Source organism: Aethalodelphis obliquidens, unplaced genomic scaffold (assembly GCF_003676395.1).
Source record: "Aethalodelphis obliquidens isolate GAN/ISIS:26980383/991018 unplaced genomic scaffold, ASM367639v1 scaffold1, whole genome shotgun sequence".
NCBI classification, from domain to species: Eukaryota; Metazoa; Chordata; class Mammalia; order Artiodactyla; family Delphinidae; genus Aethalodelphis; species Aethalodelphis obliquidens.
This window is the reverse complement of record NW_020837945.1, coordinates 27,765,693-27,781,713: the sequence shown is the minus strand read 5'-3', so window position 1 is coordinate 27,781,713 and position 16,021 is coordinate 27,765,693. Positions and strand designations below refer to the sequence as shown.

The window sequence follows — 16,021 nt, the reverse complement described above, 5'->3', positions numbered from 1 at the left end:
GAAGGATGTAATCAAGGTATGAAACCAAAACTGGTTTTTTTTTGTGAGTCAGATCAGAATTATTTATATATAATGGAAAATATCATTCAAGAATTATAGTCATTTAAATACTATTTTTATGTAAGAGAGCATTTTATTTGAGGAGGGAACAGATTGACAAATAATTCTCAATACGTATGTGAGAATGACGTAAAGAATAAATGTTGATAAATAAAGAATAACATATTTTCTTTCTAACTTGGAAAGGCCTTAATGAAATGTTTCTTGAGCTCCTTATTCTAAAATGAAAAATGTTTGTATGCATAGATATCCATCATCTTCTCAGTTTGGACTAGTTTTCTTTTTTTTTTTTAACTTTTATGTGATATGACTTTTGACATAAATCTTTACCATTCTCAGACATTGATAATGTTATCTGTCAAATTGTAAAACGTTAAAGTCTCCTTAAATAAAACAATCTATGAATAACATGCTCTTAATTTTAATTGCCATTTAGGAAAATTAATATTTGTGCTTATTTTCCTAATACAGCTGAATTGTAGCTTATTTATTATTTCTGATGTGTACTTTTTAAATCATTAGATGTATTCTAATTTACATTCTTTTACATTCAAAATATCTCTTCATTTTGTACTTTTCCAAAACTGTATACTGCGTAAACTTTCATATGATATTAATGCAACTCACAGGTTATTAAGTTCATTTCTACAAGGTTGTTAATTGTGTTCTCGAGGCGATTAACCAGTAGTTTTAACTTTTTTTCTACTTCCGTGTTATAATTTCCAACTCTTTTCTGCCTTTCTGGCAAATAATAATATATAATTTGATTTCCTTTGGTTTTCTGGATTTATGCCTCACTTTTTAATAAACTGTGGTATACGCTAGTTAATAATATGGTACGCTATTTGTTTTCCAGCCTATTAAAATATTAAGGAATACCTGGATTAGCATAAATTTGTGATGATACTTTTGTTCTTGGCCTTGAGTATGCATTAATTGTTCACTTACATGCCAACAATATCTCAAACTTTATTTGCTATCTTAATCTCTTAGATCTTCTTAATAGGCTATCTTGCTTTACTTGCACTGTTAGTAAGGGCTTTTTTGCATTTCATTGTTCAATCTAAATTTCATAATTTAGTCATCATTTTAAAATATGAAGCACAGTTTTAAGGCTCTGATCTGAGTGTTTATGAGTATGCTTTGCAGCCTGTATTTGGACAAGTAGATGCTACCTTTACACTATTACAGCCAGTAAATGAGGCTCATTGATTAGCTGTTTCTCTTAGAAAACTATAAGAAGTAAGAAAGTGCTTCTAAAGAATCAATAGTTTAGTTAGAATAAAACCTAGGAGAAGTAACCGCTAACCTTGAAAAATTTGGATTATAATAAAGTAATAAGATACTGACTTGGGGATGTGGAAAAACATTAAGCTTCAGAGTTCAGAAAATTGTGGGTGGGAAGAAAAATTTATCTGGAGATAACTTCGTTTTGTTTTTGAATGTAATTTTAAAGTCTCTTAACCTATTTTAAGTACCTTTTACTTTTCATTTCTAGTAATTGAAATATTTTATTTTTTCATTTCTTGACATTTGCTTAATTTCACAGACATCTGAAATATAACAGCTTATCATCATAAATGGAACTTTTCACTTATGAAAGAAAATTTGGGTAGGAAATCTGTATTAGTGTTGGAAGTTTTTAAATTGTATTTTCCAAAGCAAGGTGGAACTTGTTCAGGCTGTGACATAAATGTACTGTGAAGTTTCAATTACAAACTTTTCTCAGGGATGGAATTTATTATACTTAGTTGGCAAGACTAGTATGAAACAACAGGGAATTCTTCTCTTTGTAAGTATTTCTACCAATTATAGTAGTTTACTGGGATTATAAATCTCTAACTTCAGAGTAGGTAATGAGTATAGGCTACAGAAGGCACAGCTTTGTTATATTTGTTCCTTTAGGTACTGAGACCTAAGTATTTTGGAAGAAAAGGGGAACAGAATATCAGAAAGAGACTGTAAGCAAGGAGAAGGTTGTACAGAGAATGGCTTACATAATCTTTTGGATGCTAATAATATTAGCCTGACTGTCTTTAGATTGGGTATCAACCAGTTATCTAGTCAGGACTATTTTCATCCTGTTCAAAAGGAACTTTTATGTAGAAAGTACTAATTGGGGCTGCTTTTTCCACTAGGGTGTCAGTGAATTAGGTAGTTACTTATAGGAATATGTTCTCCTCTTTCTCTGGTTTGGGGTGTTAAGTTCAAGTAATCCATGGATTCTCATGATAAACCTTAGCACCATTCCCATTTGGATGCCTCTGAGATGCTCAGAAGTAAGGTGCTCATACTTCTCAGTTTGCCTGGTACAGTCCCAGTTTACTCACATTGTAGATTTATCAGCACCTATTAATTAGTCTTGAAGCCCTTTATCATACTCAGAAGGGTTATGGGTTGGATGGTAAAGTATATGGTCACCTTATGCATAAATTATGAAACTCTAAGTTGACTAAAATACACGCATCCTGAGGGCAGAGAGCACATCATCTAGGTTACTGTTCTGTACCAGTGTATAGTAGAGTGTCTGACACGTTGGAGGAACCCTTTAAGTAATTACTGAGTTAGTAAATGAATAAACGGTAAAGGAGCATATATTACTTATGGTGGAATTGAAGACTTAAGATGCTTCTACCACTCTAATGTATTAAAAGTATGGTATTGAAAAGGTGCTGCAAGTTTTCAAAACATTTCAGGATATCATTTAACGTGTTTTTCATAGCACTTGCTTTTGTCTCTAATTTTCATCAAAGAACATGAGTACATAGTTCAAAGAGAAAACCAAAAATCCCATAGCAATAAAAGCCTTGTGAAAAATAACAGCCCTCTGCTCCAAACCACCCTGCCTGAGAAGCATAGTCCTGCTTCTTAAAGGCATCTACAACCAATTCTGTTTCTCTAGCTATCTTTGTTTTTCTAAATGGCATGCCTTTCTGCAGAGATAGATGAGGATTTAGCTCTTTTCATTTCACCTACCTAGAATTGCCTTTCCTTTCATCTCCCAACATAGTTATATCACCAGTTAAAAATAGTCAGTAGTCAGTGTTTACATTTTCTTTGACTTTGTAGACATTATAGTGGTTTACTAAGACTACCCCTCTGTAATTCTTTGTTTTCCTGGAGTTGTCAGTTGCCACCTTTTCTTCTTTCTGTTTTCTGTATACTTATTTATGCTTAAAAATTTCCAGCTTCTTCAACCTCTCTTTTGAGGTATTATCCATAGTGTGTTTCATATACTCAAACATCTCAAACATGTTAACTCTTTTCTTTTCTTTTTTTTTTTGGTGAGGGGAATCCTTTACAACATGAGATTTCTGTGCCTCAAATCCAGACTGGATCCTGATTTTTTTGTGGTTTAAGCATGGTTGCTAACTTTCCAAAAGCAGGTCTAGAGAAAGGGAATTGGGGAAGGGACAGTTGGGGGTCAATTGGCAGGCTTTTACTTAACCCTATTTGTAGCCCTGAATCTCATCCTACCCTGAAATACACTATGACTGATTTTTGTGAACCTGAGTCAGTTAAATTATATTCAAAGTTTAAATTTTCCTGTATTCCACAGGAAGAGAGAGAGAGTACTTGTCTGATGCTTCTCAGTCTGGGAAGGACATAGGGCTTTAATTGCTCTGTATACAGACTTTCAGTTTTTAATCCTGCCAGTCTGTTTCTATCTCACATTGAAACTTATCTGATACCGTTTCATTTTTTAAAAAATCCACCAAGGAGAATTTATGTTGCTTTTCCTTAGTATTTTTCATTATAGACAGTTTATGTCTCCCTTTGCTCTCTTGTCATCACTCTTTTTGTTTTCCACAAATTATGTATTTAAACTCTCATCTTCCATTAGCTCTCTGAAATTAGCAAGAGTTTAACCAAACTCTACTTTAACAAATTTCAAAATTGACACATTAGCTTTGGACTGAATGAAAGGATACATATTTTCAATGTGTATGACTCACAAACACAATTTAGGCAGTAGTGACAATTACTCTTTCCCACCCCTTTTGAAGGCATGTGTTGACTAATAGTACTATGCCTGGTTTATGGTATAGATTGGTACTTAAAATAAATTTCTGTGATTTGTTGTGATAATCCACGGTCACAAATTCTACTTCAGGTAGTAACATATTAAGTTGTTTTCGGACATCTACCCGCTCATATTTTGCTGGAGTCCAAAACAAAACAAAAGAAAAATGAAATCAGCTTTTTGAAGGCATCATAAACCCTAAAGCAGTGAGGAATTTTGAGGCTACACTTTGAGAGAACAAGAATTTCAGAGAGTAAGCTTCACATTTTGGGCTGATTTTATCTTTGAGGCAATTTCAGGAGTGACTACTGATTGGCTGGGGAGCTAAGCAAAGTTTCACACAGGCTTGGAGCCCTAGGAAACACCTCAGATTTTCAGTTAAATTCTAAAGGGCTACACCCTAGAATTAACTGAGAACTGAAAAATAGGCCAGGCTTTATAATTTGTGAATCCCAGCTTGAGATTTTCTCAGAATTGATTGGGTTAAGATGATCTAGGCTTGCAAGTAGTCCCAGTTTTGCTGCCTGCCAGAAGGAAATGTAAATTCTGTTAGAAGATACTATCATCTCGAACTTAGAATTTTCTCCAGTTTTTTTTTTTTTTTTTTTTTTTTTTGCGGTATGCGGGCCTCTCACTGTTGTGGCCTCTCCCGCTGCGGAGCACAGGCTCTGGACGCGCAGGCTCAGCGGCCACGGCTCACAGGCGCAGCCACTCCGCTGCATGTGGGGTCTTCCCGGACCGGGACATGAACTCGCGTCCCCTGCATCGGCAGGTGCACTCTCAACTACTGCGCCACCAGGGAAGCCCGTTTTCTCCAGTTTTTTACATACAGTGTCTAGCACTCAAATCAGTCATAATTAGTTATATCAGAAAATAAGACATGTCCAAAAATTAAGAGAAAATAATGGATAATTAGAAATATACCTACAGGGAAAACTAAAAATCGAATTATTTGTTAGGTAACTATTACTATGCTCAAGGAATTAGAAGCATGATTGAGAATTTTGATAGAAAACTAAAAACTATAAAAAGAACAAAATAGAATATTTTATTCAAAACAAAATATTTCTAAAATAGAAAATTTAGAACTGAAAAATATGATAAATGAAGTTAAGATATCAGTGGAAGAGTTTAGCAGGCTACAGACACACTGAAGAGAGAATTAGTCAACTGGACAGTTTGTGGAACATTTTCACACTAAAGCCATGAGATACAGATGAGAGCATATAAGAGATATTTTGGACATGGTGTAAATTGTACTAACACAATTTATTTTTGGTTCCAGAGGGAAACTAAAAGGGAAATAGGATAAAAACAATGTTTGAAGAGATGACAAAGAATATTCCAAGCTTGATGAAAGAGATGAAGCCACAGATTAGGGAAGCAATAGGAACCAGATAGTATGAACGTAAAGAATACTACACCAAGGCACATCATAGTAAAAGAGAGAAACACTCTAGACAGAGAAAATAGTAAAAGTAGCCAGATAGAAAAGGTGTATCGCCTCTATGAAGGAGCAAAAATAAGACTAATGGTTGACTTCTCAACAGAAGTGCTATCTTTAAAGTTCTGGGAAAAATTAACTGGCTGTCTAGAATTCTATAACTAGCAAAAATCTTTAAAAAATGAAAAAAGCCCCCACAATTTTCAGTTTAGCAGAAGCTGAAATACTTTGTTACCAGGAGACCCACACCAAAGGAAATTCTAAAGGGTGTTCAGGAAGAAGAAAAAAGTTTTCCAGTGGGAGCTCAGAGCATAGAAGTGGGATTGAGATTCTCCAGATTTGTCAATATTCTCTTTCCTATTTAAATTCCTTTTAAGAACAGTCTGTACTTTGTCCCCCTTACTTTTATCCCATTTCTTCAGGACTCATTGCTGCTATTCTGCCATTCTACCATTCTACTGGAAAGGTGACTTCCCAATTGACAAGTCTAAAGATTATTTTCTTGCCCTTACCTTACTAGAATGTGGCAACCTTCAACCTTTGCTGATTTTGTCCTTCATGAAATTTGCCAGTGATTCTTGGATGTACTCCAGAATCTTCTATGGTACTTTATATCTTTGTTGAGAGGTTCCTGACATAGGAATTTTTAAAGCTCTGCAGTTATTCTGATACACAACTATGTTTGAAAGCTTTTCTACTCCTTTTTCTTCTGTGATCTCATACTCCACATTTCCTTTACTATTTTTATTTTGTCTTTCTTATAGCTCTTTTTCCTCTGGCTTTTAAATGCTGCTTCCTTAAGTTTCTGATTTTGGTCTGTTATTGTACTTATTATTTCTGACTTATAACATCTGCTCTCATTGTTTTAACTTGCAATAACAAGATAGTACAAGGGCAGAGACTTGATATATTTTATTCTCTGCTGCCTGTCTTCCTTGTGTCTGGCATGTAGTAGGTGCTCCATAAATATTTGTTAAATGAATGAATAAATAAATGAATATGTTCATATTGTTTAATTAAAAAATACTTCAGATCACAATTATCAGTTTTATGGTTTTACCTTTCATAAATACGTCTTTAATCCACATCTATATCTATATATGACTATTTTTATATATAGTGGACCAGTTTTCCCAACACCCAGTACTAAACAAAATCTTGTTTTCTTATGGATTTGTGGTGCTATTTTTATTTTCTAGCAAGTTGGCTAACCCATCTTTTACTAAGATTTAATACATTATAACCTCCAGTGCAATGATTTTCAAACTTTATAAACCGTGACTCACAGAAAGGAATACGTTTTACATTGTAAAACACTTTACACATACATACGTATGTAAAAATATCACCAATGAAAATTTTACAAATGATACTCTGGTGAATTGACTGTTTATGACATGTTCTGATATTTTCCATTATATTTTATTTCAGTTTTTAAAATTAATGTTTATCATGATGACATTAATGGGTTACAAGCTATAGCTTAAAAACATAGCTGCAGGAAGCTTTTTCATGAGCATCTTTCACATGCTTTCATTATGCTCTACATGATCAATATTACTGTATTTTTGAGTAACACTGCTATTGTTATAATTAAATATCTGTCTCCTTTCTAGGTTGTGTGTCTCCTTGACCATTAGCGATAATACGTAATTTCTTTGTGTCTCTATCACCTAGCATCTGGCCCATAAATTTATTTGTACTGTATTTTTGTAGAATTGATACCTCTAGAAAACTCATACTGAACATAACATGTCTAAAAAGTTCTCAACTTTGCATTTGTGTAGATTTTATTTTGAGGAAACTGCTTAGGCACATAGTAACATAAAGAAAGGAAACTTTTAATAATATATATTATGTTTTTTTGAGTTGTCCACGTATAATTTTCTCCTTTGCAGTACCATAAATATTGTTAATGATCAAGAATAATATGTCAAAATAAAAGAAATGTGACTTTTTCTCAGGGAGAAAATAGGCCTTCTTGTGCTAGTGGGAAATATTCTGTATATAAAACAAATCTTTCAGGCCAGTCATATTTTTATAGTTCTGTTAATAGAATTTTCCCTTCGGTTATCTTAAATTGTTGTTCTTTTTCAGTCATTATTCAATCTATTGGAATTTAGAAGACTAGTTCTGAATTACAAGCCTCCATCAAATGTTCAAGATTTACCCCGAAACCAAAAGGTAAAATTATGAAAATTTTCATAATTTTTTTTTTTTTGCGGTACACGGGCCTCTCACTGTTGTGGCCTCTCCCGTTGTGGAACACAGGCTCTGGACGCGCAGGCTCAGCGGCCATGGCTCACGGGCCTAGTCACTCTGCGGCATGTGGGATCTTCCCAGACCAGGGCACGAACCCGTGTCCCCTGCATTGGCAGGCAGACTCTCAACCACTGCACCACCAGGGAAGCCCTATGAAAAATTTTTAAGCAGAGTATATATGGTCTTCATATTCTTTTATCTGTGCTTGCTTTTGGGAAATTTGCCAAATCAAATCTGAAATAGTGTCAAATTTGAATGTGAACCTATTAATCTCAGCTACAACAGTAACTTCCTATTCTTGGTTAGTATATTGTAATTATGAATTTTTCTTCACCTGTGTGTCAGTAATAGGCCAATTTTTTTGTTTCACTTTAGTAATTTCTTTTTTCTTCTTTTTTTTTGGATGTCAAATTTCAGTAAATTTTATAGGTTACCATTTATAATTCAAGGCCTTTACTCAGTTGCCTCCTGAAAAACTGTGTGGAAATCAAAAATTTATCAGTTATTTCTGTAGCCGAGCTCTTTAAAAGGTTAGTTTTGCACTTGTTGTCTTTGCAGTGCGAATCTGTAACTTCTAATATTGTTAGGCAATATAATGTGACAGAGAGCACAGGCATTAGGACCATATTTCCTGGGTTCTGGCTGTGGACCTGCTTGGTCTAGTTACTGCCCATTTTCCTTATCTGAAAAGCATAAATAATAACAGCAGTTATTTTATAGAGTTGCTGTGAGAATTAAATGAGATAAAACACATAAAGGACTTAGAAGTACCTGGTACATAGTAAGTACTAGGTGTCAGCTATTGCTAGTTATTGTACTGTTCATATTAGCTTTTCAAAAGGTAGGACTGATTTGCACGCAGAAATTCATACTTAATGAAAAAAATTAATTATGGAGTTGATATCCTTGAGTGTAAGACTTCAGTGATCTTGTCATAAAGAAACTGTAGCCCTAAAGGGGACTGGTTGCAAAGACAAAGAAGTTATAGGTTTCAGTAAAGTGTTGAACTTTGTGTGACCTATTGTTAATAGTAATAATACATTATTAAATTATGTTTTCCTTTTAGTATCTAATTTTGAAAACTGCTTTTCCTGCAGACACGTGAAACATTTATAATGCTAGCTAGTGGGAATATAATTTGATTTATAACCAGCTTTTCAGGCTGTAATCTTTGGCCATAGAGTGTCAGACTGATAAGCCATTTTCAAAAGGGAAGCAAGATCACCTGACCAACTACTCATACTTCCAGAGAAATTAAGCAGACACCTTTAAGTCATTACAGTTTTTACATGAAACTTTTTGGACTGTTGCCTCCCTCTGCCACAATTTGGTTAGTTTGTTGTTCTGATGTCTTGGTTGAAGTATATTTATAATTCACATGATTATTTAGAATTATTACTTGCAATTTGAAAGATATCTAGATAATCTCCCTAGTACTTGGAAATTATTTACACCTCTAAATAATCCCAGGAACAAAGAACAAGTCAAAGAAGAAATTTCAGGGTATTCTGAACTGAATAAAAAGTAAAACATGATGTATCAAAATTAGAGGGATTTAGCTAAAACAGTGGTTAGTGGAAAATACATGAACTAAATGCCTTATTAGAAAATAAGAATTGTTTCAAATTAATGGCATCAGATTGCATCAAGAAATTAGGGGGGAAAAGCTTGTTAATTTGAAAGCAGAAGAAAGGAAATAATTAAGACAAGTACATAAATCAATGAATTAGACATAAGGAAAACAGTAGAGAAAAATTAATGGAACCACAAGCTGCTTCTTAAGAAAGTTGGTAAAATTGATAACCTTCTAAGTAGACTGAGTAAGAAAAAAGAAGAAACAAATTACCAAAATAAAGAATGAAAGAGGGGCACATCACTGCATATTCTGTAGACAGTAAGAGAATAGTGGAATATTATACACAACAGGCAAATATTTAAAAAGCTAACAGCTATTGAAACTGATGAAAAGATAGATAACCTGAGTATCTCTATATTATATTAGAATTTTTAGTTAAGAACCTACCCACCAAAAAAAAAAAAAAAAAATCAATAGCAGCAAGGTTTATTGGTGAGTTATACCAAACATTGAATGAAGAAATAATAGCAATTCTCTACATGTTTTCCCAGAAAATTGAAAAAGAGATAAAACTTCCAAATTTACTCTATGAGACCAGCATTACGCTGAAACCAAAAGTAGAAAAATATATTTCAAGAAAAGAAAACTACAGACCAATATTCCTCATGAATAATAGAAGAAAAAATTGTCAGATTTTTGGCAAATTGAATGCTGTAGTACATATAAAGGATAATAATACCTCATTGGCAGGTGGAGTTTATCCAGGACTGAAAGATTGGTTTAGTGTTCAAAACTCAGTATAATTCATCGTATTAACATATTAGACAAGAAGAGCCGTATGACTATCTCAGTAGATGAAGAAAAAGAATTTTGAAGAAAGCTAATATATATTTATGGCAAAATCTCACAGAAACTAGGAATAGTAAAAAACTTTTTTATCCTGATAAAACTCATTTATGAGAAACTTACAACTAATTATAATACTTTCTGGTGTAAGACTGAACCCTTTTCCTCAAAGATCAGGAACAAACAAGATGTCCCTCACCACTTTTCTATTAAACATTAGACTGGAGTTCTTAACCAGTGCTGTAAGGTAAGAAAAAGAAATAAGCATGCAGATTGGAAAGGAAGAAACAAAGCTGTCTTTTCATTTATATGACTGTCTATTTAGAAAATCCTAAGTACTCAACTAAAAAAAAAAAGATGCTAGAATCAAGAAGTGAGTTCATTCAGCAGCATTACATGATACAAGGCAAACATACAAAAATCAACTGTATTTCTTAATACTAGCAACACACAATTGGGAATTTAAATTAAAAAGTACTTATGTAAGACAGCATAAAATATGGAATATTAGAGATCAAGTAGACAAAAGATATGGAAAACTACAAAACATTGCTGAGAGAAATTAAAGAAATAAAGAGATATACTATGTTCATGGATCAGGGGATTCAATTTTTTTAAGATATCAGTTGTTCCCACTTTAATCTATAGAATCAGTGCAATCCAGTTATAATCCCAGCAGGCGTTTTCATAGGAATTGACAAATTGATTGTAAAATCTATATGCAAAATCAAGGGATGTGGAATAGCCATAGCAGTTTTAAAGAGAAAGGCAGTGTTGGAGGAATTATGATCAAGACACTGTGTTATTGGTGAAAAGATAGTCATATAGATCAGTAGAACAGAATAGAGAGTCCAGAAATAGAACAACACATATAGGGGTAATTGGTTTTAATCAGAGTTGCCAAAACAATTCAATGGTCAAAGGAAAATCTTTTAAACCAATGATGTCTTAGACAGAAAAATACTTTCCAACCTTTACAGGACACTATTTATGAAAAAAAAAAATCACAATGAACTATAGACCTAAAACAACTAAAACTATAAAAATTCTTGAGGAAAACATAGAAAATTTTAGGGTTCTGGATTAAGAGAAGATTTCTTAAGAAGGACAATAAACAGGCACAAATCATACAAGAAAAAAATTGATATTTTCATCAAAATGAAAAGCTTGTCTTTGAAAAATTCATACAAAATGAAAAGGCAAGCCACAGATTGGGAGAAAATATTAGCAAAACATACATCACACAAAGGAATTGTATCTAAAATATGTACAGAACTTTTACATCTCAATAGTAAGACAAGTAACCTATTACTATATTGGGAAAACTATCTTAACAGATTATAACACCAAAGAAGATACACAGATTGTAAATAACTACATGAAATGATGCTTAATGTTACTAGTCATTAGGCCAAATGCAAATTAAAATGAGGGGTGCCACTAGAAGAACTAAAGTTAAAAAATATAGCCCATATCCAGGTGTTTTAGAATGTGGACCTAGAACTCTCATTACACTGCCAGTGAGAATACAAAGTAGTTTAATGCCTTTGGAAAACAGTTTGTTTCTTAAAAACATCTACCATACAGCCTTGCCATTTCCCTTCAGTTCTTTACTCAAGAGGAATGAAACCATATGTCCACACAGAGCCACATCCAATAATATCCACTGCAGCTGGAACAGGTTAATGGATAAATAAGTTGTGGTCTGTCCGCACAATGGAATCCCACTCAGCAATAAAGTGGAATTATTAATGTACATAAACATATGGATGAAGTTCAAAATAATTATGCCGATTGCAGGAAACCATTGACTAAAATGAGTACATAGAATATGATATGATTTATATAAATTTCTAGAAAGTGTAAAGTAACCATGGTCACCTGGGAATGATTAGGGAGGGGAGTGAGGGATGAAGAAAGTTTTGGGGTATGGACAGGTATGTTATTGATTGTGGTGATACATTCATGGATGTATACATATGTGAAGCTTGTAAAATTGTACACTTTCTAATGTACAGTATATTGTACATCAGTTATATCTTGATAAATCTGTTTTAAAAAAGATAAAGAATTGTGTTTGAATAATTTCTAGATGTGGTGGTAGTTTCATAATTTATGCAGTGGCTAGTCTTAACAGCAACCACTCATTTTGCCTTTTGAAATTCAAGATGTTCTAGCCACAGGAATTGGCTGAGAGCAAAAAATGTTTTATTAAAGTATTTAACTTTTCACATGTGCATCTCAGCAGAATTTCACTTGATTTCAAAAGTCATTTATTTCATTCTTGTCACTTGGCAAGGAATGTCTCAAAAAACTGCCTTGCCTTAGGTACAGTGATAAATGAAGAAATTGATCACAAGAAATTAAGGAGATTTCTGAAAATTATTTTATGGATTAAAATTTTTAACATTTACACTCTTGAAACCTATTTATATAGGGCACTTGTTGGGGAATAGTAAGTACCACAGAAAAATCATGGATTAATTTTTTATCTCATTTAAAACTTTTGCATTTCATCTTTATCATCAATGATGGAATTTGTTATGCTTAAATAAAATCCATGTTTTCTATAACTTAGCGTTTTTATGTTAGACTTTATGTACTTTCTGATTGCTGTAATGGGTATGTAGTTTTTAGATCAAATAAATATTTGGAATCAATTTTATTCCTTTACACCTATTTCTTAGGACTGCTCTTTAATGTATTGTGGGAGCAACTGTTTCTTTATTAATTGATTATATTATTCTGGGTAACAACTGTACACACACAGACACACTGCTACAAAACTATGCAAACTTGGAAAAATTTTCTAATATTTAAATAGTATGTGTAAGCTTTATCTGTTAAAATTGTTATTTCAGGAGCTAACCATAGTAAGAACTGCCTGTCTGATTTGTTACCATAATGTATTTCACTAAGACATGTGAATTACATTCTTATAAAAAGTTTTCTTCTTATTTTAAAATAAATTGTTTGTGATTGATAATATTGGGTTGTTTTTGTTCCTTATGGAAGAAGAAAAACAATAGTGAGTTTTCAGAGGAACACTAGAATGATGATACATTAGTCTAATATTAGGATCTAGTCTAATTACTTATTAGACTAATGTGTCTGATAATTAGGATTTTCACATGACAGTGGCAGTAGTGATTCATTACTGAATGAAAAACATTAATTTCAGTAGATGTGGAGTTTGAAGAGATCATTGACTTGGAGGGGACTGGGAAGGCTTCATGGAGGAGGGGTATTTTTGCTTAAATGGGTTTATTGAGCATAAAGTACTTAAGTAGTGCCTGGCACGTGGTTAGCACTCATTGAATATTGGCTCTTGTTATTGCTGTCCTCAGCAGCAGCTGGGCTTTGCTGAATGGAAAGGATTGTAATAAACAAACTTAAATGAGGATATTCTTGGCTGGGTAATGACATGATTTACTGTGAATATGTGGCATTTATTCTAAAATTGTGAACTTAGTCTAGGTCCTCTGCTCTTTCCCTGTTTAACTCCTTCTTTCAGTCTCCTAGATGACAAGATCACTCTTCTTTTTTTATGATAATAGGAGTGCTAGATTCATCCCTAATCTATATTAGTCAAATTTTTGGTTAATTTTAAAATGAGTATCTCTTTACCAGTAAAGATTTTAATCTTCACTTAAGGATTTTTTCTTTTTTTTCAATAGGAGCATCGGAATTTGCCTTTTATGCGTGAGCTTCGGTATCTATTTGCACTTCTTGTTGGTACTAAAAGGAAATATGTTGATCCATCAAGAGCAGTTGAAATTCTTAAGGATGCTTTCAAATCAAATGACTCCCAGCAGGTAGCTTTGTTGTGCTTACTAGTTTATTAACTTTTTTATTTAATCTGATCTTTTCTTAAGCATTTTTTTTCAAAGGTAAATGACACAGATGTTGTCATTTATCTTTATACAAATAAGCTGGAGCCACTTAAAACATTGTTTATTTGGAAGATTTACTTTTAAATTAAGAAATAGTGATAATCTTGAAAGTATATGATAAATGAAGCTGTAATTTATATTATAATTAAAATTACTAAGTGAAAGCAGTAGGTAAAATTCAGAATGTTCACAAATTTTTAATTAAAAATCTTCACCAAGGTGTGATAACCCAGTGTCAGTATAGTATACACGCTTTTGATATGCCTCTTTTTGCTGGCAGAAAGTAGTTTTCCGTAATTACTCAGAAAAGGTTTCTGAATGACATTAACTTTGTTATTTTATTTTTCTTTTATTGCTCTTTTATTTCCCAATCTTTATGTAGTGCTGTTTGGTTGCTTTTTATCAATTTTTTAGAAAGAATATTGGGAATTTTCCTATAAAAATAGAAAATGTCTATAAACAAACCAACATTTTCACATATAATGTGAGAAGTCAGAGAAATTAAAGAAGGAAAGTGGAAGAGAAGGAAAGAAAGTAACAGAGAATAATAGCAACAGTGTTGGAAAAGATGACAGTGACATAATGGGCAAAAAATAAAGACGATACTTGAGATTTTAAAAATATGCTACGTTTGCTGTGTAGGTGTTGTAGTACTTGGATATATATCTGTTACGTGGATGTGTGGAGAGCTGAAAGGTGTCTGATTTTGCCACTGCCTTCCCTGTGCTTTTTTTTTAAAATTCACTTTTTATGGCAAAGATAAATGAACAAAAAGGGTGGTCACATCAGAATTTGCTTATATTTGTTGTTTTTCTCCCCCCAACAATTTCTTCTAAAGAGTATTGGATAAGTAGAAAACCTTTTTGTTTCTTGTCAGATATAACCTTGCAGGGTAAGTAATGTTATAGAAAAGTATGGAAAGTCATTTTAAAGTCTTATATTAGTGTGCTAGGACAGCTGTAACAAATTACCACAATCCAAGTGATTTCAAGACAATAGAAAATGATTCTCTTATAGTTCTAGAAGCCAGAAGTTCAAAATAAAGGTGTTGGCAGGGCCGTGCTCCCTCCGGTGGCTCTCAAGGAGAATCCTTCCTGTTAAGGAAGTTGTCTTTATATGTTAATAAGTTTAGTTGTCTTTATATGGCTTTGGAGCAATTTATTTAAGCTTCCTAGACCTTAGTTTCAACATTTTAAAGGTAAATAGGTTGGCCCAGATGCTTTTCAAAAAACTTCTAGCTGTGAAAATGTATAATAGTAAGTTTGTTTTATATTTGGGACTATTTTGATAAAGGCAAATTGCTTACACTTATTTATCTGTCTTTGGGAAGTCATAGTAGGGTTGCTTTATCCCCCCAGCCCACCCCAGCCCACTCCACTCCCCATGCAGGTTCTATACAAACCTGTTTACTATGCTCCAGGTTGGAGTGTTGAAAGGATTTTATGGTAGTTGACAAGTACAACTGCCACTGCTTATTCCTGTTTATCTATGTCAGGTGATCTAGGACCGAAGGGATGGCAAAAGGTGAGGGTTGTGCTGGTTCTGATTGGAGAATCAGTTCGAAGTTCATGAGGTGGTAGACTTGATAGTTGAGGAGTCAGTGATTAATTAGGCTCAACCTATCCAAATTAACAGATATCTTAGTAAAATCGGATATGGCTTAAAAAGTTGTACATTAACAGTTGAATTGAAAAAATGAATTGTTTAAAAACACATATTCCTTCTAAGACAGAAACCAGTAATAAATCTTTATATAATGAAGGACTCTTTGGTAATGTGGGTCCTTCATTTTATAAAGATTCATTAGAGAGCTCTTTGTGGGGAGGTAATAACTCTTTTTAAAAATCTCATTGATAAGTTTGAATTTGTACACACACACACACACACACACACACACACACACACACACACACACA

At 33.1% G+C, this 16,021-nt stretch overlaps 1 protein-coding gene across 3 annotated transcripts in view; it reads left to right on the top strand.

Annotated features, from left to right (window-relative positions):
* USP25 (ubiquitin specific peptidase 25) overlaps positions 1-16,021 on the top strand; it is a 147,406-nt gene that overhangs the window by 44,644 nt on the left and 86,741 nt on the right. For all 3 annotated transcript variants that reach the window (XM_027102262.1, XM_027102294.1, XM_027102267.1), the window contains exons 6-7: positions 7,626-7,712; positions 13,890-14,027. In XM_027102262.1, coding sequence (XP_026958063.1) covers positions 7,626-7,712; positions 13,890-14,027 — 225 coding nt within the window. The remainder of the gene's footprint in view (positions 1-7,625; positions 7,713-13,889; positions 14,028-16,021) is intronic.